At 49.4% G+C, this 25,058-nt stretch overlaps 1 protein-coding gene across 1 annotated transcript in view; it reads left to right on the top strand.

Moving 5' to 3' along the window:
* LOC135873059 (alpha-2-macroglobulin-like) overlaps nt 1-24,258 on the top strand; it is a 1,316,454-nt gene extending 1,292,196 nt beyond the window's left edge. Inside the window, exons 23-41 of the mRNA XM_065397534.1 lie at nt 4,067-4,127; nt 4,746-4,974; nt 5,357-5,483; nt 10,325-10,446; nt 11,611-11,662; nt 12,328-12,411; nt 12,834-13,010; nt 13,556-13,640; nt 14,854-15,010; nt 15,660-15,734; nt 17,888-18,053; nt 18,500-18,723; nt 19,885-20,103; nt 20,414-20,541; nt 21,090-21,180; nt 22,166-22,234; nt 22,629-22,731; nt 23,399-23,440; nt 24,084-24,258. Coding sequence (XP_065253606.1) covers nt 4,067-4,127; nt 4,746-4,974; nt 5,357-5,483; nt 10,325-10,446; nt 11,611-11,662; nt 12,328-12,411; nt 12,834-13,010; nt 13,556-13,640; nt 14,854-15,010; nt 15,660-15,734; nt 17,888-18,053; nt 18,500-18,723; nt 19,885-20,103; nt 20,414-20,541; nt 21,090-21,180; nt 22,166-22,234; nt 22,629-22,731; nt 23,399-23,440; nt 24,084-24,109 — 2,237 coding nt within the window. The 3' untranslated portion in view covers nt 24,110-24,258. The remainder of the gene's footprint in view (nt 1-4,066; nt 4,128-4,745; nt 4,975-5,356; nt 5,484-10,324; nt 10,447-11,610; nt 11,663-12,327; nt 12,412-12,833; nt 13,011-13,555; nt 13,641-14,853; nt 15,011-15,659; nt 15,735-17,887; nt 18,054-18,499; nt 18,724-19,884; nt 20,104-20,413; nt 20,542-21,089; nt 21,181-22,165; nt 22,235-22,628; nt 22,732-23,398; nt 23,441-24,083) is intronic.
* Nucleotides 24,259-25,058: the final 800 nt, after the last annotated feature.

Here is a 25,058-nt window from a genome sequence, read left to right as displayed (position 1 = left end):
GTTACAGAAGTTCTGAAGGATTTCACAGTGAAGCCGGGATATCAGCACAAGCACTCAGGAGAACTGGTAAAGGCCAAAGGCCTCACAAGCATTCTGTTCTGAGCAGAGAGCGCATCTGTGTTTTGGGGTGAACGCTGTTGCTCATAGCTGGCCGCATGCTAGCTCTAGTGTTGGGACTGGGGTTGTGGATTGAGCATTTGGAAGTTTTTCCCACATCATGAGGTGACCACTCCATCCTGAAGTTTGAAGTTGGGGCACACTTCTCCTGACAGAGTGAGGGGCCTGCTTTGATAGCCTCACCCTTGGAGGTTAATGGAACCAAATTGTTTCTGGGAGTTCTGAGGGAGAATATTATGCTGCTGGCAGACAAATCTGTGAGTAGCTCGCTAAGACTTTACAATGATCTTCCATCCTCAGGCATCAGTAGAGAGTTTCCCCAAGCACAGCTTTCTACAGAGTCATCATTGTCACGCTGTCTGGAGTGGCTCACAACCATGACTGTCTACCTCAGGGCAGATTGTCAGAAAACAGGGCAACACCCCAAACTGGTGGTGTATTCTATAGTTAGATTTCACCAAGCCAGGGACAAATGTTAACTCCTGGATCACTATATCAATCTTACCATGGAGTCACAGACAATCCCCTTAGATTCTCCAGTCTATCTTGCCACCCAGACAAACTGAACTTTGTGATAAAAAGTCACTTATACAAAAATCAGCTCACATTTTAGAAGGCTTTCAGTCCCAAGAGACTAGTCACTTACCCCTAGATCTTACACCAAAGATAATGCTGGTAGCCAATTCTATAGTACACTAACTGAAGGTTTATTAGCTAAGAAAAGGAAATTAGAGTTATTGAGAGGTTAAAGCAGGTAAAATACGTGCATAGATGAGTCACAGTCTGTAATTCCAAATGGTGGCAGTGATGTAATAAACTGCCAGTTTCCCAAGTCTTTTCAGGGTACCCAGATTGTCTCTCCGCTTCGCATCTGGGGATCTCCGCTTCGCATCTGGTACACTTCCCTGTAAGAGTCCAAACAGTTCAGAGTTGCAGGATCTTTCCTTGAATCCATACTTATAGCTTCTTCTCACCAAGAACAAGCTGACAGGGTTACTACCCATGTGGGTTTTTCCTTTGATGACAGAGTGAGGAATGCATTTAGAGTGTTTGACCTCTGATCATCACACATAATGACCACTTGCTTTGAAATCTGCACTTTTCTGTTAAAGTTCTTCATTTGCATTGCACAAGGCTTCTTTCTTGTTTGATGGGTTATTTAGTTACAGGGTTTACACAATGTAAATGTTTGCTACTACATTATAATAGGATACAGTGAAAACAATAATAAGTGAAAACAAAGCAAGTAACATCCTACTCATTTTCATGAAGTTGAAACACCACATACACTCTGATACATTTATCAATCACTTTGATCTATACTCACTCACAGGTGAATTGGCCGGGGGCTCTGGCATGAGCTGGCACCTGGTCAGTCAGGGTCACAACCATGGTTTATGGATGATTAGGGACAATTGAAGTGGGAGGGAGAAATCTTGATGATGGAATTAGTCAGCTTCAGCCTGGGTCTTCTGCCACTGGCACGTTATGGCACCAATAGACCCCAGGTTGTTAGACCCTGATAGTGAATCCAGGTCTTTAGGTGGTATCCTTAGCTGCTGCCCCTGACCAACAGCTTTAGTGCTAATGGCCTACAAACCCACAGCACCCATGTCCCGGTCCTCCAATTGGATGGACAGGCAGCACTCATACCTGGGGTATTTAAAGGCCCCACCAGGAAGAGGAAGCTGTCTGAGCAACAGATCATTGCCTGATGATTGCTTCCTAGACAGCCTCGCCTGACCCTGCCTTGCTGCCTTGCCTGGTCTGGCCTCCCTGATGCACTGACCTGACCCCTTGGATTGGAGCTTCCAGCTACTGACCCCTGAGAAAACTCTGACCACTGCCCCAGGCTGCCTCTGATATTGATCAACCTCCCAGCTGCTCCATCATCTGCCCACATTTGACCACTGCTCTGGACTGCCTCCGCCACCAGAAATTAGAGAGGTTGAAGCTGACCAATTCCAATACAAAGATTTTCTTAACTCTTATGCCATAGCTGTACAGGGGGCAAAAAAAATAAAATAAAATAAAAAAGGATTGTTTGCCACTATCATAGAGTCAGTGGGTTTTTTTGGCGTGGTGGGTAGTCTGGAAACACCTGGGCTCTTGTTGCTTGGTGACGGATTTGTACATTTCCCACCAGCAGGAGAGATGCTTAATTGGTGTATATCTGATTTTCAGAGGTGCATTTTCAATGTATGGCAAAGAGCCTAGAGCACTGGATTGGTGGGGTTTTGTGTGTATTATAAATCCAAATAAATAAATAGTGGTGAGGTGCCAATAGATCTGGCTAGTTAAACATATTGTAGGCAGAAACTCTGATGCCTCTGCTAGTCCTGTCCTGGGCTCCCCACACAGCTCTGCCAATGCCCCTCAGTACTGCCTTGCAGCCCCCCTGCTAGTCCAGACCTGGGCTCCCCACACAGCTCTGCCAATGCCCCTCAGTACTGCCTTGCAGCCCCCTGCTAGTCCAGACCTGGGCTCCCCACACAGCTCTGCCAATGCCCCTCAGTACTGCCTTGCAGCCCCCTGCTAGTCCAGACCTGGGCTCCCCACACAGCTCTGCCGATGCCCCTGAGTCCTGCCCTGCAACCTCGTGCTAGTCCAGTCCTGTTCAAATGGTAATAGTACCTTCTATGATAAGCAATATCTATATAACCTTTAGGGCTAACCCAGGCCAAGCATTGGGGATCTTTTGCTTGTGTGATCCTTGCCCCTCAGACTCCAAGCAGCATAAACAATACAGTTCCTCCTTATTAGGGCTTTTTATCCCTTTGCCCCTTCTCTGAGTTGCCAATTCAGTCATTGGGAGTAATTCAGTGGCCCGTCTCCTCTTCTTGGTGGAGGGGAACAATCAACTGATGTTCCACAATGGTTTGTCTGGTGTTGATGGGCCTTCTTTTGTGTCAGACTGGTATTTCACACTCGTTGATGCTTCTTTTCTGTCTGGTGATTCACAGTTACAGAGCAAACACTAAATATTACCTTAGAACATGGGATACAGATATTATAAGTGAGATTAATGGCTGCAGCTGCTTACAAGGATTCCGTAAAGTCTAAACACTGAACACATTTTTATAACTCTAATGCCTAGTTTAACAATACTAATACACAGGTGAGCAAAAAAATGGCTATTTTCCACACACGAAAAAATAAGGAAAAATGAGAAAATAATTTTTTTAAACATATTTTTTGTGGATTTTTAAAATTTTCATCCAAAATAAAAAAAGTGTTGTTTTTTTTTTCAGTTTTCCAACAACCCCGCCCCCCCAGAAACTGTTGAAGGAAACAGTTTTTTTATGAGAATTTCCATTGAGTCAAAATAAAATCTTTGAGAAAATTGTTGTGACCAGCTCTAAGGCCGATCCTTTGAAAGGCTGGGGGCTTCGCAGTGATGGTGGAGCAGAAAATGACACACTGGAGTCGTGATGTGACCCCTCAAACATGCTTCAGACATGGAACTTTCCATTCCCACCCTGCCCACCACAACCGATTTGGGTGTCTGATTGCACCAGTGTAGCTGGAGGGGAAAGTGTCCCAGGGTGTGTCTAAATTGCAGTGGGAGGTGTAATTTCCAGGTCTGACAGACACACACGTGCTAGCTTTGATCAAGATCTAGTGCGCTAAAAAGAGAAGTGTAGCTGTTGCAGCACGGATGGGGGGTTGGTACCCTACGTATGTACTTGGGAGGCTAGCCTGTCATGCCCTCACTGCTACACTTCTATTTTTAGCACACTAGCTTGATCACAGGTAGTGTAGTGTACATACATCTACCCAAGCTGGAAATTACACCTCCAGCTGCAGTGTTGACCTACCCTCAGAGATGGAAGCATCAGGCTGGTATTGATGCATTATATCTATGTTAATCAGTTATACTCACACCACCCAGGACATGCAAGGGTACTGGACTCAGGTTACCCTGTCATGGCTGAGACCCTTCCAGCAGCGGTGGAGACAGTTCGAAAGTATTTCCCAGAGACATGGATTTGGGATTTAGTGCCTTTGACGTGAGTAGCTGGTTGTTGCTGTTTTAACATTCCCTTATTTTTTGTGATGATAATATGAATTCCTGATGGTTACTGAGCCTCTTTCATCATCCCAAAGTGCTTTTCAAACTCTGTGTATGCAGAAATCACTCAGCCACCTGCGGGCTGTTCCCCAATGGCAGATGTTTACAGTGCAGAAGAACACTGCACAAACATCTAGAAAGGAAAGTGAAAAAGAGCCCCATTTCCAATTGAAATTGCAGGGGGAATCTAAGCATTTGGATTGTAATGACCCAGGGTGAGCCCCCCTCTTCTTCTTAAAAGGGTTGTGGGGTCTTTAATTATCACAAGTTGTCAAAATATCAGCTGTATGTGTTATCTGAAAGACAGCACCTCCTCTGGCACAACACCTCCCAGCACAATGGGCTCAGTGCTAATTCAGAGGGGAGAGCACCCCCTACTGAGTCCCCACATCACTCCCTGAAGCACTGCATCATACTCGAGCATTGAGCTCAGTGTGGACTCAGAGGGGAGAGCATTATCTACTGAGTTCCCCACATCACTCCCTGGAACACTTGGGTTTTCCTTCAGTGTCTGACTAGGCTGTGATCACGATCCTATCTTTCTTTTTGTCACCAGCTCCAACAGAAGTGCTGAATTGCCCTTGACAATCCCTGATACCATCACAGAATGGAAAGCTAATGCATTCTGCACCTCAAGTGACACTGGCTTTGGCCTGTCCCGAACCGTGTCCCTCAGAGCCTTCCAACCCTTCTTCGTGGAGCTCACCCTGCCCTACTCCGTGGTGCGTGGCGAGGCCTTCACGCTAAAGGCCGCTGTCTTCAATTACCTGACCCGCTGCATCAGGGTAAGAGACACTCACACCATCCCCGTGCAACCAAACCCACAGGCCACACTTCTCTGCTTCACAAACTCCTGTGTCTGTAGCTCTTTTTAGCCCTCGGTCTCCCTGCAGCCCCTGTCCTCCCCAAACACCTGTGCACCCAAGCCTCTATGCTCCTGTAACTCCCAAGCACCCCAAACCCCTGTAACTCCAAATCTCTACACCCCTGTAACCATCTACACTTCTAAACCCATGTGTTCCCTCAACCCTCTCTGTCCCTTATAGTACCACAAACCCTGTTCTGCCCAATTCTCTGCACATCCCATCTGCCGTACTGTCTGCATCTCTAGTTACTACTAATTTCCCTGGCCCCCTCCCCGATGACACCTCTCTGGACAATTGACAGGTCAGCATCTCACTGGCTTCATCTGCCGACTTCCGAGCTACCCCTGTGGAGAAGGAAGAGGACTCTTATTGTCTCTGCGTGAATGGAAGAAAAACGGTGTCCTGGGCTGTGACCCCAATATCTCTGGGTAAGAAGCATTCTAGCTCTGATATCTTTAGGGGCCAGATGGAGTGGCACAGAAATCTCAGGGGGCAGGGACCTGGTAGCTCAAAAATCTGTTGGTAGGGGATTCAACTTCCCCAAGACCCTTCTTTGGGGTGTTTTACTCCCATCCTTGGTTGGGGAGTGATAAGCTCCTCCTCAGACAAGTCAGAGAACCCTAGATGGTTTTCAGCTGTTGGACCCCTCCATTCAAAAGACACTGTCTGTACAGTGAGGACCTCCATCAACATACTGCTCTCTAACACACCAGTGAAAGATGAGAGCTGGCTGGGTCTCTTCTTTCAGCAAGAAAAACAGGTTATAGTCCTTGGTTCTCACTTGGGCCAGGACAGTCATCCAGAATGAGGGTGATTTGTGATGAGACTGGAAGCCTGAGATACAATTATCACCCACCTGCTTCATACCTGCCCATATCACATAGTGGAGAAACCATTTAGTTGAGATACCCCATGGAAAACTTAAAGTCCTGGTTAAATGGCCATCCTGACTAAGAGAAGAGCCCATCTGAAAGAACTTAAATTGTTGTAAAATCCTGTGCTGATTTAGAGACAGGCATGAAGCCAATCCACTGATCCAAAAGAGCTTTGAACTCTGAGGTATCTGAAATCCAGCTCAGATCTGGATACAGCTTTGTGGTTTGAGATCATCTCGCCACTGAATACAAATACAAGTGTGACAATGAGATTCATTACTTTTCTCCTTTATTTGATCTTTGTTTCTTCTTTCATTCTTCATTTGGCAGCTTTGTTAGTAATGAATCAGAGCTTAGCATTTCTCAAAGCCTCCGTGACGTGTCTAGCTCCCCACTGAGCTCTTATTATAGCCCTGGTATCTGGCTGCTCAAAATGAGCAGACAGCCATTCCACCTCTGCCCTTCATCCCAGTGGAAATGTCTCCCTCTTTGCTTCACAGATATGAAGTGCACAGCAATCACCTATAACTATGGGGATATTTTTTTCACTGAGGTCTAAACTCATGAGTAGAGAGCACCAGCGGCTTTTCAAGTGGCCAAAGGCACATTCAACTATCATTCTGCACCTGCTGAGCCTGTGGTTGAAGCACTCCTTGCTGCTATAGAGGTAGCCAGTGTATGGCTTCATGAGCCAGGGGAGTAAAGTGTAGGCTGGATCTCCCAGGATCACTATTGGCATTTCAAAATCCCCATTGGTAATCCTCTGTTCTGGAAAGAGAGTCCCTGCTTGCAGCTTTTTGCATGTGTCATGCACCTTCTCTGACCATCCCGTGTTGATGTTGGTAAAACTTTCCCAGTGATCCACCATAGCTTGCATTACCATAGAAAAGTACCCCTTTCTTTTGATGTACTCTGGCAAGGTGGTCTGGTGCCAAAATAGGGATATGTGTGCCATCCGTTGTCTCACTGCAGCCCAGAAACCCCACCACTGCAAAACCATCTACTATGTCTGGCACACTGCTGAGAGTCATAGTCTTATGTAGCAGGAAACGATTAATGGCCCTGCACACTTGGATGACAGCAACTTCCCACGGTGGATTTCCCACTCCAAATTGATTCCCAACTGATTGGTAGCAATCTGGTGTTGCAAGCTTTCACACAGCGATCACCACTCACTTCTCCACTGTCTGTGCAGCTCTCATTTTGGTGTCAATGTGCCGGAGGGCTGGGGTGAGCTCTGCACACAGTTCCAGAAAAGTGACCTTGCACATCCACAAGTTCTGCAGCCATTGCTTGTCATCCCATACCTGAAGAATGATGTGATCCCACCAGTCAGTGCTTGTTTCTCAGGCCCAGAACCAGCATGCCACCATCTGCAGCTGCTCCATCACTGCCAACAACAACCTTGAATTGTTTCTTTCCATGGTGCACGACAAGCTAGCCTGCAAGGAATTGTCATATTCCCCAGTGCTCCTCTTGAAGCTCCGGAAATTCTGTGGGATCAGGCGTGTTATGTTCACAATGCTCACCACAATAGTGCAGAGCTCTGCAGGATCCATGCTTCCCACAGAGATGGCGGATGCGCAGGTTTGCAGTGTTTTTGAAAAGAGGTGCAAAACATTATGGGATGCAGATATTATTATGGGATGGAGAAAACTGCATCATGGGATGTTGAAACCATGTTCCCAATCACTCCTGCATGACTTTTTTGCCCCCATGATGCATTGCAAACCCTTCCCAAAGTACCCTGTGCTAGATGGTGGTGAGTTGCACAGTGCAATACTTACCCAGAGTGCACTGCTCGCTGCATCAATGCAGGCACTGTTAGTGTGGATGCGCACTGCCGATACAAGGATCATAGTGTGGACATTCAAAAGCGATTTAATTACTGCCGTGGCTGCACGTTGACCTACTTTAGGTCTACTTAATTTTGTAGTGTAGACATGCCCTTAATAAACTCCTGACTACCCTCCACTTAACTCCTTGGTTCTAGCCAATTGCGTCCCCAAGGAGCAGAATTTTTTCAAATACTATCCTGATTCAGCAGCTGTCATTGCCATTCACTGTCATTAGGCTAAAACCGTTTCCTGGGAAACATCTCAGGTGAGCACATCTGGAATAAGTGGTGCTGACCCTGTTAAGTAATTTGTGGATCTGATGGAGAATTTAATTATTTCTTCCCCTCATGGCCCTGATGGGCTAAACGGGAGCATTAACTGTTTGCTTGACTCAGCCAGGGCTCTATGGATAGAATCATAGATTCATAGATTCTAAGGCCTGAAGGGGCTATAATGACCCTTTAGTCCTGTGTAACAGAGGCCATCATCCTCAGCCAGAAATCGGAGCCATTACTCCCTGCACTCCTATCCGTCTTGCCCAATTCCTGCCAGGACTGGGAAGGCTGCTGCAGAGTGATCCTCATGTCTTGTCTGCACTGTTTTTTGTTTTGGTTTTTTTGCACTATTGTAGTGCACTAGTGATGTAGCTGCTGATGTCACTGATGTAGCAGCACCAGAACAAACTCTTAGTGTAAACACACTAACTGGTGTAATCTGTGACTTGCACTAGTGCCACATGCCCTGGTTTGAAATGAAAGTGTCAGAGTAGCCACCTACAAGAGTTGGTGGCTGTACTCTGAGGCCACCAAATAATTTGTGGTGAGGATCCCTGTCTTAGACCATGCCTGCACTGGGGTTTTTCACACAGATGTAGCTGCACCAGAGCAAACCCTTAGAACAGTCCTGCTTCACTGGGGTGAGTCACTTTTCACACCAGTGAAGCAAGGCTGTTCCCAGGGTTTGCTCTGGTGCAGCTGCATCTGTATGAAAAACCCAGTGCAGGCATGGTCTAAGGTACTACTACCATGTCTACACTACAAACTTATGTCGACTCAAGTTACATCGGCATACAGCTGCCACAGTTAGCACATTACTTGTATGCATGCATACTTGGCTCCTTATGTCAGAGATACGCGTACTTACCAGGAGTGCTTGTATCGGTGCACCATGGATAGGTATTCCACTGCCACTCATCAAAATGAGAGGTGCACTAACAGTGGAGAAGCAAGTGACGATCACACTGTAGAAATGTGCTATGCCCAATTGCTATCAGTCAGTTGAAAATCACTTTGGAGTCAAGAAATTCACCGCAGGGGCTGTTGTCATGCAAGTATGAAAAGCCATTGATCGCCCCCTGCTAAGCAGAACTGTGATTCTCAGCAGTGTGCAGGACATAGTGGATGGATTTGCAGCAATGGGGTTCTCAGACTGCGGTGGGGTGATAGATGGCACACATATCCCTCTTTCGGCACCAGACCACCTTGCCTCAGAGTACATCAACAAAAGGGGCTACTTTTCTGTGGTTATTCAAGTGTTAGTGGATCACTGACATCAGTGTTGACTAGTCAGGGAAGATGCATGACATTCGCGTCTTTAAGAACACAGAACTGTTCAGAAAGCTGCAAGCAGGGACCTTCTTTCCTGACTGGCGGATTACCAGTGGCAATGTTGAAATGCCAGTTGTGATCCTGGGCGACCCAACCTAACCCTTGCTCCCCTGTCTCATGAAGCCATACACCGGCCACCTCAACAGCACCAAGGAATATTTCAACTAGAGGCTCAGCAGGTGCAGAATGACAGTTGAATGTCCTTTTGGTCATTGGAAGGGGCGCTGGCATTGTTCACTTGCATAATATCTGCTCCTAGATAGCCATGTTTCTATGCCTGGTTCAGAGCTGTGCCTGCACAACCTCTTCTCCCCACAAGCCCAAAAGCTCCAATATCTCCTGTCTGTTCCAGGCAGGAGCATGTCTGGAGTGCGTAGCTGGCATGTCAGCTGAGCAGTTGCACTCCACAAGGGAGAGTTGCTAGGTGTACCCAAGAAAAGGAATTTCAAAAATGTGCAGGGCTTCAAAGGGTGGGGGAGGGGGAAGGGGGGGAGAGAGGCTTCTGGTTTCTGTGACCCCTGGCCAGCAGAGTTCACAATGGTGACCAGAGCAGTCAGCGTGGGGCATTGTGGGACAGCAGCTGGAGGACAGTAACAGTCAACATAAGCAGTGGAGTATTTACATTATCACTGCATTGACCTAAGGACATCAAACTTGGCTCTATGCCGCTCAGGGTGGCGATGTTATTAAGTTGATGCAACAGGGCACTTACGTCTGTAGGAACCAAACTGAAATATAGACACATGCACAACTAGATTGACATGAGCTGCCTTGCATCAATCTAACTTTGTAGTGTAGACCAGGCCTACATGAGATGTGACATGAGCTCTCTCTTTACAGAGAGGTTTCCATGTAATCAATGGTGCTGAAGAGTGGAGCACCATGGAAATGACATTGACACCCCTGTAGCTGCAGTGCCTGGCAGAACACTTATCTCTCTTTGTTTCAGGTAATGTGAATTTCTCTGTGAGTGCAGAGGCCCTGAAGACGGAGCTGCCCTGTGGGAACGAGGTAGCAGTGCTCCCTAAGACAGGGCAGAAGGATACAGTGATCAAACAGCTGTTAGTGGAGGTATGTGGGCTGCTTAGTCCCTGCGGTATAGAGAAGTGGTAAGTTTTCACACAGTGTGACGTAGGCAATAAGCTATAATGCTCGGTGTAGGATAGGAAAACAGTAATATCGTATATAGAGTGTGACACTATAACTGTCCATGCCTCCTCTGTTACAGGGAAGCTGTGACAACTTGCTACATAGCCTAACAGAAGCACACGTGTGGGAGATTCAAAGCACCTAGGGGAATTAGGTGTGCTTTGGAAAATCCCACCCACTATAGGATATAATACTGTATATTCCCTTACAGAAAAAACATTGCATAGTGTGCCAAATAAGCATAACATGGTAACATTGCATAACCTCTCTCTTTCCTAGGGCAGCAATGGTTGCTGACATTGTTACCCAGTGAAATGAAATAGCACAGGGTAATGCTGCATACCCTCACCTTTGCAGGAAAGCAATAGCTCATTATACAGCATCTATAATCAGTAACAAATGATACATTAAGCTGCATAGCCTCTCCGAGTGTCATAAAAAAGCAACGATAACTAATGACATTTCATGATACCAACAGTAACACCAGTTATAATAATGTGTAATATTGTCCCTTCCTATTATCCGTATACCCTATTGCTGTCCTTTAATGGAAAGAGAAAATCTGCAGCATTACAGTATGTAGAATTGCTGATATTCCACCATGTAGTAAGTTGTCTTTAACTTATCACATCACCTGATGTTAGCAATGACACATAGTGCATGTCCTCTCTGTTATAGGGGCATTAAGGTACCATCTTGCACAGTGTGCTTCAGGTAACTAGTAACCCATGCAATAGAGCTGCACTATTCTTCCCTTGGGTGTGAAGAGACAATAACTTATTAGTAGCTGGTTTTTATTTTATTCTAACCGATTATTATTTTAGGAATCTACAAGCATCAGTCCATGGAAATTTGCAAATCTCCCTCTTCCTCTGATTCACCCACTTGGCCCTTTACATTTCTCTCTGTCTTAATTCATTGTCTCTCCAATTTTGTCGAACTCTCTCTTCTCCCCACCTCTCCTGCTGCCTCTCTGTCCCTTTCTGAAGATTCCCCGCCCTGTCCTCACACAGACTTTGTTCCTGATGCCAGATGCTCAGTCTGTCTGCAGCTTCTCACCTTTCTCATTTTCCTTCCCCTCCCAAGCCTGAAGGGATTGAGACGGAAGCAACCTTCAACTCTCTGCTCTGTGCAAATGGTAAGGACCTCTCTGCTCCTTCTTCATCTATGTCTTTTGCCAGCGGATGAAGAGTGACAGCCCCAAGGAGGGAGTGGGATTATTTGGGAGACTCTTGAGGGTGCAGTGAGAACTTGGGGTGTCAGGATAGAGACTAAGCAATGGTGGGGATGTTTCTGTGTGGAGAGTCGAGACACATTTCCTAATCATGAGGACATTGCTTGGAACATTGAGATCTAGGGCTTGACAAAGCCCCGGAGAATAGACTGCATGAGCAATCCTGGCCCAAGTCCCTGGAGGATGGGCTTAAAGGGGTTTAATGGGACTTTTCCATCTCTAATCTCTTATTATATAGAGTGAAATTACAAACTGGATTCTACCATCTGCCAATTGCCAGCAAACAGGAAGGGCCAAAGAACTGGAGACTGCAGTTTCCCATCGGGCCAGGTGGTGCACCTCACTCCATAGAAAGAGCGGAGTGTTTCCCATGGTTCACAGGACCCCAAGCCAGAGGGGACAGTTGGGCGTCTCACTGTCCAGCTAGGAGGAATGGAGCTGCTGAAAGCAGGGGTTCCCCATGCAGGGGGCGGGTGGAAGGCAGCATTCCAGGTTCTGCTCTGGGACCCATTCACTGCTGAGCATGGGGGCATTTTATTGCATCCTATCTGTCTGATTTTTTCCCTCAGGAAATTCAGAAGCAGGGAAGATTTCCCTGAAGCTTCCACTGAACGTGGTGCAGGGCTCAGCCAGAGCCTATGTGACAGTGCTGGGTGAGTGCAGCAACTCAGAAAGGACCTGCCCTGGCAGCTGCGGCCACTGCTCCTTGTCTGCCTGCTGTGCCAGCCTTTCCACCTGGTCAGCTACTCACTCCCTTCATCAGTGTCCCCATCATCTCTCCATTCATCTCTTCTTGTCTCTTTTCCTGTTCCTGTTCTCCTTTCCCTGACCTCCCTTTATCAGTCTCCCTGTGTGTTGGCCTTTCTGTCTAAGTATCCCTATTCCTATCCCAGACATCTTCCTACCCTTCCTTCTCCCCATTCTCTCTCTCTGTGTTTCCTCTTTCAGGGTATGGCTCTGTCCTGTTTTTCCCTCTGTCCTTCTCTCTCACCTGTTACTGCCTGTGCTCTGCGGTGCACTCTGCCTCCGCAGGCCACCTCTGTGCGACACTGACTCCCTGTGTCTCCATCCCCAGGCGATATCCTGGGCACAGCCATGCAGAACCTGCAGCAGCTCCTCCAGATGCCCTTCGGCTGCGGGGAGCAGAACATGGTCCTGTTTGCCCCCAACATCTACGTCCTGGACTATCTGAATAAGACGGGGCAGCTGAGCGAGGAGACCAAATCCAAGGCCATCGGATACTTAGTCAGTGGTAAGGAGGGACGGGGCTTTTCTTTCTTCACTTGCTCCCTTCCAAGGTTGTGCTGGGAACTTTCTGTTTCTGCCTGACCTGCAGACAGAGCTTCCCTCAGCTGAGGACAGAGGGACTGGGTTGTGTATCTGGGGAGTGGGATCCCAATTCGACACACTCTTGTCAGTTGTCTGAGCACTACGGATACGCGCACTCATTGCCCCACGAGAGCTACTGTCTGCTGTGTCCATCCTATGAGTCACCACTATAGTGTGGAAATGCTGCACACAGTAGCCAGGTGAAATGGCTTCTCAGCCTGGGTGCTCTAGCTAACCAGACTGTGTGGTACTCCCCCTACTGGAATACGATGGTGCTGCCCTTGTGTTTTATGTCAGTTCCCTCTGCTGACTAGCTCGTGGGATGGAGATGTGTATGTTTGTGTACCAGTGCTGGCTAGTACACATCAGGCCTAGGAGCCCCTTTACTGGCTGAGCTGGTGAGCTGCTCTCTCACTCCCTACTGTTTTATTTCTGATGTATAAATCCTGCTTTAACTTTCCATTTCAGGTTATCAGAGGCAGCTGAATTACAAGCACCTGGATGGCTCTTACAGCACATTTGGGGAGCATTACAGGCAGCCAGGGAATACCTGGTGAGATTTCTTGCCAGTCAGGCCTCCCCTAAACCTCCTCTGTTATATAGTTATAAAGGAAGTGTTAAATTTTAGTCAACTGGTGATGCTGTTAAAGGCCTGAGGGCTCGCTGGAGCTTTCACAGTCCCTTGGCATATCACACCAAAGGGAATAGGCTTCACCAGCCTGCTGTGTATAATAAGCACCTGTTCCCACTGGCCCTGAGGTGAGAGAGAACTGAAGAGGCAAAGGGGATGGGATGGTTTCAGATCATTTTTGAAAAAAGATGAAGAGATCCAGGGGAGGCTGTTCCAGACAGGGAGCTGCAGAGGGGAGACTCTCATACCCGTAGTGGTGGAACTGGGTTAGAGGTAGAGAGCAACCTGGTGCTAGATAGGACCATAGGAATTGCTATGCCATCGATCGCCCATTATCAAGATCATTAATAGGTATATTAAACAACACCAGTCCTAGTACTGAACCTTGCAGCACCCCACGGTTAGCCTTGTGCTATGATGGAATTGATCATTTAATTCTAATCTTTGTTTTCTGTCCCTGAACCAATTTCTGATCCATGACAACACTTTGACCCTCATCCCATGATTATTCAATTCATTTAGACTTTCCAAAAGGCTTTCGAGAAGGTCTGTCATAAGAGATTACTGAAGAAATTATGTCAATCAATTCTCTTTCATTCAGCACTTTATTGACATGTTCAGGGAATTCTAAGAGATTAGTGAGACACAATTTTCCTTTGCAGAAGCCATGCTGCTTAGACCCCATCAGATCATGATCTTCTGAATCTTTTATTATGCTATTTTTAATTGTCATTTTGACTAGTTTACTAAGTACAGGCAAACTGGTGTATAACTCCTTGGAACTCCCATGGAGCCCTGTTTAAATATAGATTCAACATTTGCAACCCTGCGACCCTCTGCTATAAGAGCTGTATTTAGCATGAAGAGGGCTCCTAAGTTTGAGAGACTGGTTGTGTCCAGGGAGGATTTTATAAACAGGAAGAGAGAGCTTGAACTGGATCCTGAAATCAGTGTGAAGGAGACTGTGGAGGTGGGTGAAGGTGGAGGCAATGTATTCATGCTCTCTGCCCCATGGCCACCAGCTCTCTGGCCCCTGCTGCTTCCCCTCAGGCTGGCGATGCCCCAGGACCCCATCCCCTCCAGCGAGCACAGGGCATGGGAGGGAGCTCTCACCACTGTCCGCACTCTGTCGCAGGCTGACGGCCTTCGTCCTCAAGTCCTTTGCGCAGGCCCGCTCTCACATCTTCATCGAGGAGAAGCACATCCAGGACGCCCTGGCCTGGCTCGCTGGCAAGCAGAAGGACAACGGCTGCTTCCGCAGCTCCGGGACGCTCCTGAACAATGCCATTAAGGTGACGTATCTGCCCAGCTGGCTTCCCATGGGACCGATACAGGACTTCAGTGACATGGAGAGAGCTACAACTCCGCATGGGAACAGCTCAGACACTTCAGCACATGGGGCCAGGGTGGGAGGAGCAGGCGATGACATGGGCCTGGGAACTACCCTGGAGATACGGATGGGCAGATACTGTACTGTACGTGGGACCTACTATGGGGAGGAGAAAGGAGGGAGCAGATACATGGTAACTACCATGGGAGGAAAATGGGGACAGAAACGCAGAGTGTGTCTACACGGCAGCTGGGAGTGTACTTCCCAGCACAGGTAGACAGCCACGAAAATAACAGTGTGGCCATGGCAGCTCAGGCTAGTTGCCCAAGTACATACTCCAAGCTTGAGCATGACTGTATTTGGGCAGCTAGCCAGAGCTGCCACCCATGGCCACACTGCCTTTGTTAGTGCACCAGCTTGGGCGGAGCTGGTGTGTGCATGTCTCACGTTCTCCGCTGCAGTGTAGACACACCCATTTGTGAGAGCTATCATGGGGCATGGCAAGAGTGGGCAGATAAAGGGCATGAGGATGTAGTATGTAGAGGGCCCAGCAGGGAAAGGCTTTAGGTGCTGCGTGGGGTTAATGTGTCTCTCTCTGTGGTTCCCTGCAGGGCGGGGTGGACGATGAGGTCACGCTCTCTACCTACATCACCATCGCGCTGCTAGAGATTCCTCTGCCCATCACTGTACGTATCCACACGCACAAAGTCCCCTTCATGAGTTCCCCTGGGTCATCAGCCTCCCCTCTCCCCCACTCCCTATACCCATCCAAGTCCTGATAGTGGCAGCCTGCTGCCCTGATAAAGGGACCTCTAAGGAAAGGAGGGAAAAAACCAGTCTGGAAAGGCTTTGGCTCTGGCTCCAGAATGAGACGGTCCCCAGGCCTCAGAAGCATCTGGGTGTGCAGTACTGATTCTGGCCGAGCTCTGCTTCTTTGATTGGCTCTTTATTTATTTGTTTTTTTTTAATATGCACAATGGAAAAAAAGAATCCCAAATTCATGTCAAAAGAGCTGTAGTGTTCGGTCACTGTCTCCTGTGTGTCTGGCTGCAGCTCAGATGGGTCTGACTGATGGAAGCTTTTCAGCCTGACAGCGTGGCTACTCCCTTCTTCATTATTCCTGTTTGTTTTATATAGTCTCTGTAAATGTACTAGGGGTCTAGTGTTAGGGGGCTTATTCCTTCACCCTCTCTCTTCCCTGGTCCTTCTCGCATGAACAGAGAGCAGCAATACCCAAAGTCCAAAGGTGCAAACAATTTGATGTTTATTAGGGTAAACTTCCAGCAAGCATGATTCCAGTTTCCTTCTTCAGTGTCCCCCTTCCCAGCTCTGACACCACAGAGCCTTGCCTGTGTCCGTTCCCATTCCCTGTTCCCATTCCCAGCCAGCGAAACATGATTCTAATTCCCCCACCCCTAGTCCCTTTTCCCATCCCCCCCCTTACTTCCTGATTGACTGCAGACTATATAGTAAAACTTGAGTTCTGCTTAGCTATACCTTAACCAATCATTTGACTGAAATTTAACTAACCAATAATATAAATAAAATATACGGAGATATACCTAGCTCATAGAGCTGGAAAGGACTATTGAGTTCAGCCCCCTGCCTTCACTAGCAGGAGCAAGTACTGATTTTGCCCTAGATCCCTAAGTGGCCCCCTCAAGGATCAAACTCATAACCCTGGGTTTAATAGGCCAATGCTTAAACCACTAACCTATCTACTTATCCTAACATATTGTAACATGGTTATTTAACCAATTATATCCCACCACCTTAATTGGTTTACACCCAACAAAATTAATTATACAGCAGCCAGAAACAATCACAGAACCAAACTGAGATTATACAGACAAACAATAGGGAAGTGGAGACTATAGAGGAACAAAGAGATGAGGATTTCACATCCCAGCTATTGATAAGTGAGTTCTTGCCAGACAGGATGCTATCAAACTAAGTTTCCTTTTACATTTTCTAGGCTCTTCCCTTTCTCTGGAGGTGATAGGAATATCAGGACAGGATTGTATTCCTAACAGCCCAATAGCACCTTATTTCAATGTGACTGGTTTGGAATGTAAGGATGTGACCGTACATTTCCCAGTTTATGGCTGCCTCTGCTGCTTAGCTGAAGGCCTTAGCCTAAGAACAGAGCTTCAGACTGTCACTGTAAGAGAAGGCCCTTACACAGACAGACAGTGATTTTGATTCTTTCTTTTATACCTCTATAACTAGCTAAGTGATAAGAATACACCTAAATTCTTAAAGTATAGGTCTTTACAGACAGGCCTGAATATCTATATCCTAACATCTAGTCATGCTTTTCATTGGATGAATGACTGGGAGGGATTATATACTAGTTGACAGCTGTTGGCCCATTGCTATCCATGGCAGAGTCTGTTTCATTTGCCTTCCACATGTTTTCTTGGTTAAAATTCAATAAATAGCCCTAGACACCTCAGATTACCTTAATTTCTCCAAATTGTGAAGGCCTTGTATCTAACATGGCTACCCCATGGAAGGCAGGAAGGTGATTTTTGTAACTGCTGAGGCTGTCTCAGCTAGACACATTTAAGCCACATTTCTGTGCTCAGTGGCCCACAGTGATGGGGTGACCAAATTACTACAAGAGTCTGAGTTCACTGGGACCATGCAAGTGACTGGTGTCAAACAGTCACTCATCCCATCACCAGCATCTGTGTTATATTAGATCCACTGCACCTCTTATTTAAATCCATCTGTGCTCTGTGGCCATGAGATGACAGCCTGCACAGGCAGTGCCCAAAGCCTAGCTCATATCATCACACTGCAAACACTGATTATTTCCCCTCTATGCTCCCCGCAGCACTCTGTGGTCCGTAGTGCTTTATTCTGCCTGGAAACAGCCATGGAGCAGGGAGGAAGCCACGTGTACACAAAGGCACTGATGGCCTACGCCTTCACTCTGGCAGGGAAGGAGGAGAAGCACAGGGCACTGCTGGACTCGCTTGATAAGGAAGCTGTGAAAGAGGGTGAGACCTGTTTATGGGCTCTTCTTCTGCATCCCGGTCCACTGGCCCTATGTAGCCTGGCAGGAGAAGGGTTTGATTGTTATTGCTATAACCTTCAGTCTGTACTGCGGCAGGTCGGGATTATTTAGCCTCTTCACACATTTTAGATCAATGAGCCTTAAAAACCCTGGCACTGGCCATTCCTGGGATCTTACTTCATAAAATGTGGGAGACACAGGCACAGGTGCAGCAACCTAATTAGACACTGAGAGTTTCCACATCTGGACTGTAACGACCCACTAGAGGGATTATTTAATACCTTCATGCTTTGTATTGACATGCCCAGCAAGGGTTGGGACTCCATTCTCCATCCTCAGTGACAGTATGTCAGTAACCCTCTTGGCAAAAACCAGATATTCGATAATAAACATTTCCTTTTCTCCTCCCTCTCCCTTCTCCCACTGCAGATGGCTCCGTTCACTGGCAGAGGCCCGGGAAGCAGCCAGAGGCAGATCTCCCGTTCTATCACCCCCGTGCTCCCTCCGCCGAGGTGGAGATGACGTCCTACGTGCTCCTCGCTTACCTCCCCACGCGGCCGGCACCATCCCAAGAAGACCTGTCATTAGCAGCTCAAATTGCAAAGTGGATCAGCAAGCAGCAGAATCCCAACGGGGGCTTTTCCTCCACCCAGGTGAGCTGTTCCCATCCCCGGCCTCAGACACCCAGGGTAGGAGGGGGAGGCAGGAGATATATATATCAGGTTGCCAGAGAAGAACGAATAACCCAGCATTGGAACAGAGACAGACTCCTTCTGGGGAGGGGGAGGGGGCGACAGTGCCCTCGCTGCAGGGTTTAGAGAACCTCTGTTTCTGAGGGGGTTAGATCATGGGATAGTCACAGCATGGAGCATGGCTACATCAGATCCCCATAGGCCTTAGTGGGCTAATGAGGCAGGAGACTGGACAAGTGATGCTCTTGTGTACAGAGGGCAGACTTGTCACCCTGAGCATCCACCAACATGACACTTTCCTCAGCTCCCCCCAGCACTGACCCCATCCAGCCCAGCCAATCCAGCTCGGGAGCTGAGGACTCCCCAGAGAAGCAGCAGCAGCTAGCCACTGCCAGACACACCTTGGTGGAGCTAGGGTGACCAGATGTCCCGATAAAATCGGGACTGTCCCTATATTTAGGTGTTTGTCCCGCGTCCTGCTCCGCTTTTTTTTTTTCTCTGCCGGCGACCCCCCCGCCCCATGTGTCCCGATATTTTCTTCCTCTCATCTGGTCACCCTAGGTGGGGTGGGGCACCATCCCGAGTTATGTAGAAACAGAAAGTGCCACCTGATTAAAGGCAGCCCAAAACACATCCCTCTTGAAACAGTGCATGAAGTGTTTCCCTTTGGAAGACTACTTCACGGAGGGATTTGGTTAACACAGTAGGGTTGTAATTCTGTTTTCCTGCTGCTGAGGCACGTGGGTGCATCTGCCTCTGTTATCTGTCTGCCCTGTCAGCTGTCCCTTCAGGTTGCTCCTTCACGGGAGGGTGGGTGGCTTCTTCCCTCAGCTCCCTGTAGTGGAGTGTCAGAATTCCCAAGGCCTACGTTCCCAAAGGTACTTAGACACTTGGCTGCTTTCAGTGGGAGAAAGGTGCTTAAATACCTTGGAGGATCTGGGCCCAGGGAATAGGTGAATGGCTTGTGGGAGTGATGGGTAGAGAATGGGTGGAAATGGGAAAAGCCGACCTTTCTGAGCAGGGCGGTGCTGTGTGGGAGGAGCCGGTGGGGTAGGGGCTCCAGGCCCATAGAAATGGCTCATTCATTCCCTTGGGCGCCTGGGCCCATCTCTTGACTGGCAGGACACAGTGGTGGCACTCCAGGCCCTGTCCCGATACGGAGCCTCTACTTACACCAAGAGCGGAGGAGCATCCACAGTGACCCTGCAATCCACAGGGAACTTTCAGACCCAGTTCCAGGTGGATCACACGAACCGTCTGCTGCTCCAGCGTATGGCACTGCCAGAGGTGCCAGGGGACTACAGCATGGGGGTGACAGGAGAAGGATGTGTCTACGTGCAGGTGAGGGGCCCAGGGGCAGGGGGAGAGGGACAGGCTGCTGCTGAGGGCGCCTGGCTCATCCTGGAGATGGCAGGGTGAAGTGGGATGGGGAGGGGAGGGAAGGGAGAAAGAGATGGGGATAAGGATGAGAAAATAGGAAAAGGTGTGAGGAGAGAGCATGTCCAGAGTTAGGGAATGGGGAGCTAGTGAGAGGAGGAAGGAGAAAGAGAAGACAAAGGAGGGAATGAGATGGACCGGGGGAAGGAGGCAGAGGAGATAAGCAGAGAGGAGATACGCACAGGCTCACATAGAACTGTGCATTCTCTTCCAGACCAGCCTGAGGTACAACGTGCTCCCCAAGCCGGAAGAGGCACCATTCGCGCTGGAGGTGCACACGGTCCCCGAGACATGTGAGAGCCCCCAGGTCCACAGGACTTTTAGCATTGCCATAAACATCAGGTAACTCCCCTCACAGGCTCAGGCCTTCCGTAGCAGCCCTAGCTTAGGTGCCGACTTTCTAATGTGCCAAGGGGTGCTCCCCCCCCAGGCTCTGCCCCCATTCCACCCCTTCCCTGAAGGCCCTACTACTGCTCTGCCTCTTCCCACCCCCATCACGCCCCCGCCCGCCTCTTCCCACCCCATTCCACCCCCTCCCCCAAGCGCGCCCCACCCTTCCTCCGCCCCCTCTCCGCAGCTCCTCCTGGACGCTTCAGGGCAGGAGGCACTGGGGAGAGGGAGAGGCGCTGATAGGGGGGCTGCCGGTGGGTGCTAAGCACCCATCACTTTTTTTCTGTGTATGCTCCAGCCCTGGAGCACCCATGGAGTCAGCGCCTTTGAGCCCTACGGCTGGGGATGGGTCACTCCAGGAGATTGCACGTGGACAAGCAGGTGGGGTGGGAGATGCTACAGATCGGGGGAGCGTGCACCTGTGCCAATCAGAGTTGAGGTGCATCAGCTCTGTGCTGAGATGTATTAAACCTTGTTTCATTTCCTGCTTGGTCTCCCAGTTATACAGGGAAACGCCCCATTTCCAACATGGTCATTGTTGATGTTAAGATGCTGTCAGGATTCATCCCTGTGAAGTCATCAGTGAGGAAGGTAACAGCCTGTTCTGTGTATGGGCTATAGCCCCCCCAGAGCCCCTTGCCTTCAGCCCCACCTGAGAGGTATCTGGCCCCCAGTGGGCTCCAATTCATAACCCCTCATATTATGGGTGCAGCCTGGTCTCATCTCCAGCAGTAGGGCCCCCCATGTCTTCTGTTTCTCTGACCCCATCTCTTCTTTTCCACTGGAATCCTGAAGGGTCTGAGAGTCCCCACCCCACTTCTGTCACAGGGGCCAGTTCAGATCAGCCTTTCACCTGCAGATTTCCCAGCTGCAGGATCTGCAGTGTAGACAGCAGCTCCTTCCATGTCTGACTGCAGCCTGGGCTCATGGAGACCTTGTGCAGTGACCTCGGCATTGCAGACAGTGTTAGCCAGTCTAAGACCTAGAGAATGAGGAAGAACTATTAGGTCTGTTTGACTGAGGCTGGGTATACTGGAGTTGGTGCTGCCTTTGATTGTGGTCCAGCCCCTCAGGTGCACTTTACACCTCAGTCCACCAATTGGGTGGGGACACATACTCCGCCTCTTCCCTGACAGCACCAGGGGAAAGAGGTCCCGGTGGTTCTCCATCGCTGACCATTTTTAAATCGAGATTGGATGTTTGTCTTTGTCTAAAAGATCTGCTCTAGGAATTCTTTTGGGGAAGTTCTCTGGCCTGTGTTACACACATAGGCGTAATTTGACTTCTGTATTTGTGGCAGGGGGTGGGGGCAGCTCCAGTCAGGGCAATGGGGCTGCGCATGTGGGCGGGGGGACAAATTCCACACCTGCCCAAGGATTGCAGTTTGGGGGGACAACACCCCCCAGTGTCCCCAAACTACACCCATGGTTATACAGGAGGTGAGATTACATGATCACAATGGTCTTTCTGGGCTTGGACTCCATGAATTTGTGAAAGCATCCCATTGCTTAGGGCTGTGGGGTGGTTCGAAGGGGAGCTCAGTAACATCCTGCTTCTCTCCCTTGCCTGCTGGCAGCTGGAAGGACATCACCACATCCACCGCACAGAACTGAGCACCAACCACGTGCTGCTCTACATGGAGCAGGTGAGTGGCTGCACGGAGCCGGGATGGGCCAAGGAGAGTCACCCCCAATGTACTCCCAATAGAAGTGCCCGGGGGAGGGGATCTCCCAAGCCTCAGCTGGGAAAGACAAACCCATGTATTCCTGCCCAGTGTTTCCCTTCAGCACTTCCCCAACACAGAGCCAGGGCCCTGATCTCCCCCCACCTACGGGTACCAGGGACGGCGGCTCATACCCTGGGGTTGGGCAGGGCTTATCCCACCTCCCTCAGGGCCTGAATCCCTGCCAGGCCCTGCAGCCAAGGGGGGCAGATGCTGGACCTGCAGGATCATGGGGGGCACCAATGGGGGGAGGAGATGTGGAAGGAGAGGGTGAAGTGGCTCAGAGCTTCCTGAGCCTCGTCTGTTTCCTTCTCAGGTGAGCAATGTGACTCAGAGCTTCTCCTTCGCGGTGGAACAGGACTTCCCCGTGCAGAGCCTGAAGCCAGCGGCGGTGAAAGTCTATGATTACTATGAGACAGGTGTGTGTGCGGGTGGGGCTGGCAGCAGTGGAGGCTGGTGGGCCTGTCATAAGGGGGGAGAAGTCACATTCAGAGCCACAGTGAACCTGCTGGGATATGGGATTGAGCATCTCCCTGCTCCAGGATGAGAATGCGGGGCACACAGGGTTTACATGCTAGGGATCATCCTGCACTGACCTCATGCTCGCACCATGGGAGGCTCTGAGGCCCCAGACCCCTCGGTCTGCTAATCCACGTAGGTTAGAGCCAAAGGGATCTAGGAGGGTCCTGGGTTCAGATCCTGCCCTGGGATCCCAGCTCTGGGTGTGACCTGGGGGAGGCACATTCACTCCTCTGTTCCCAGCTAGGAAATTGGGGTGACAAAACCAGAGCCCAACGGCAACCCCAGTGGTCGTGTGTCAGGCGAGGTGCAAACGGACATAGGGCACTTGGCACAGACTCACTGGAGATGCCTGTTGTGCTGTAGCTTTGGGATAACCTTTGCCTTCCTCCCATGGAGCCCAGCTGAGGTTCCTTCAGTGCCCTTGGAGACAGGGCTCCCTCCTCTCCTGCCTGAGATCTCTGGTGCGGTGCCAGCTCTCTGCCGCAGGGCCTGGTGGAAGTGTGAGGAGTCTTGGTTGGGTCTCACACAGCACTGATCACATCTCCCTTCCCTTGTGTCTTCCAGATGAATTTGCCATTGCTGAGTACAGCGCCCCCTGCAGCAAAGGTAGCGTATGAAGAGACGACTGTGAGGTTTTCAGACTGCTCAGGGCTGCTCAGTTAGAACAGTGCTGAAACCCAGCCTGAGTCACCTCAGCCTGTCTGAAGGGTTGTAAAAGTTGCTGTTCTCTTTTGCCCCATGTCCTGGGGTGGTCTGCCAGCACCCCTAAGTGCTCAGGGGAGAAGGGAACACCAACTCCCCCGCATTGTCAAGTTCCAGATTCAGGCCTTGAGTCTGAGGCAGCAGGCTTGGTTAGTCCCAAGATTACGTTCTCCCCCTCAGTCAAAACAAGTCTCTGCTTCTTTCTGTGTCTGTTGCTGGGACAGAGCAAGAGCAAGTCCTTCCAAAACCCAAGTTTGGGATCCCTCTTCTCATCAGGACTTTTTAAAAACAGGCTGCAAAGCAAAACAGATTAATGAAAAACCATCTTCCAGGGTTGGGGTGACTCAACTCTGCTGGGAAAGGGGTCGGGGCTGAAGCCCTGAATGTTCTAGGGATGCGTCCGGCCACTGTGGTAGAGAAGCCATAGTCTGGTCAGGGCAGTGTCTCTGCAGCTCCAGAATGAGGTGACCTACAAAAGGGAAAGCTTCCCCTCCATGAGTCATTGATTCCTCTGTAACTCTCTCACATTCTCTTTTCCCCATCATAGCCAATGTTGAGCAGGAAAATGCGTGAGTGATGGAGCTGTATTCTGGGCCCTGCTGAATCCTCTCTGCTCATCTCTGCATGCAGCAATTCCCCCAGGCGAAGTGGTTTGATATAGTGGTGAGGAAAACCCCTCAGCACCATATAATTAATGTTATAAATAAATTGTCATGATTCTGATCAGATGCTTGTGGCCTCTTTCCTGGTTACTAAGGCTCATCCCTTCTCCCCTGTTGGGATCAGATTGCAGGATAGTCTCAACCTTAAAACAGATCCAGAGCCGTTCCCAGCCATCGGTGCCAAGGAGGGGTTGGCAGGACATCAGAAGTGACTGGAGACAGAGGGTCTCTCTGGGAACAGCCCTGGTGCCTGTGATCTGTGAAGATCTGTGCATCACATGGGCCTGTTTAGTTGTGCAGGCAGGGAACAGACCCTTCCCTGATGGCACAATCCTGAGGAAGTTCTGAGGTTCTGAGGTTTCCTATCCTGAGTGTTTCCTGCACTGGGGATGATCTTGGCCTAAGCTTCAGTTGCAGGGCCAAACTCTTCCCTCAATGACATTTGCAGTCAGTGGTGTGGTGCAGGTGTAACTGAGGGGAGATGTGAAGACCCTGGGGGCAGAATTTCTCCTGCTGGGTCTCCGCTGCAGCTGATGAAGGAAAGAGTCCATCTTAGCTCTCAGAGGAAGTTTGGAGAAGTTTGTGGCACTGGCAGTGGGGAAAAACAGTGTTTTACTCATAAAATGAGTATGGTGTGTGTGAAGAGTTGGGTCTCAGCAGTCTGGAAAACGGGAACATGAGCTGGCCATGGAGAAGGGAGTTGGGAGCAGCCAAGAAGTAAGGGAAGCAAAGGTGAGGATTTCAGCGTTGAGATGGGGCATGTGCGCATGCATGCACAAAATGGGCCCATCCACATCTACATTGTAGCCCTAAGTATTGTTGAGCTGGCAGCATAGGCACTGACTTATTTTTCCCAGTGG

The sequence above is a fragment of the Emys orbicularis genome, chromosome 1 (assembly GCF_028017835.1).
Source record: "Emys orbicularis isolate rEmyOrb1 chromosome 1, rEmyOrb1.hap1, whole genome shotgun sequence".
Taxonomy (NCBI): domain Eukaryota; kingdom Metazoa; phylum Chordata; order Testudines; family Emydidae; genus Emys; species Emys orbicularis.
The sequence above is the reverse complement of the archived record's forward strand: the minus strand, read 5'-3'. Positions and strand labels throughout refer to the sequence as shown.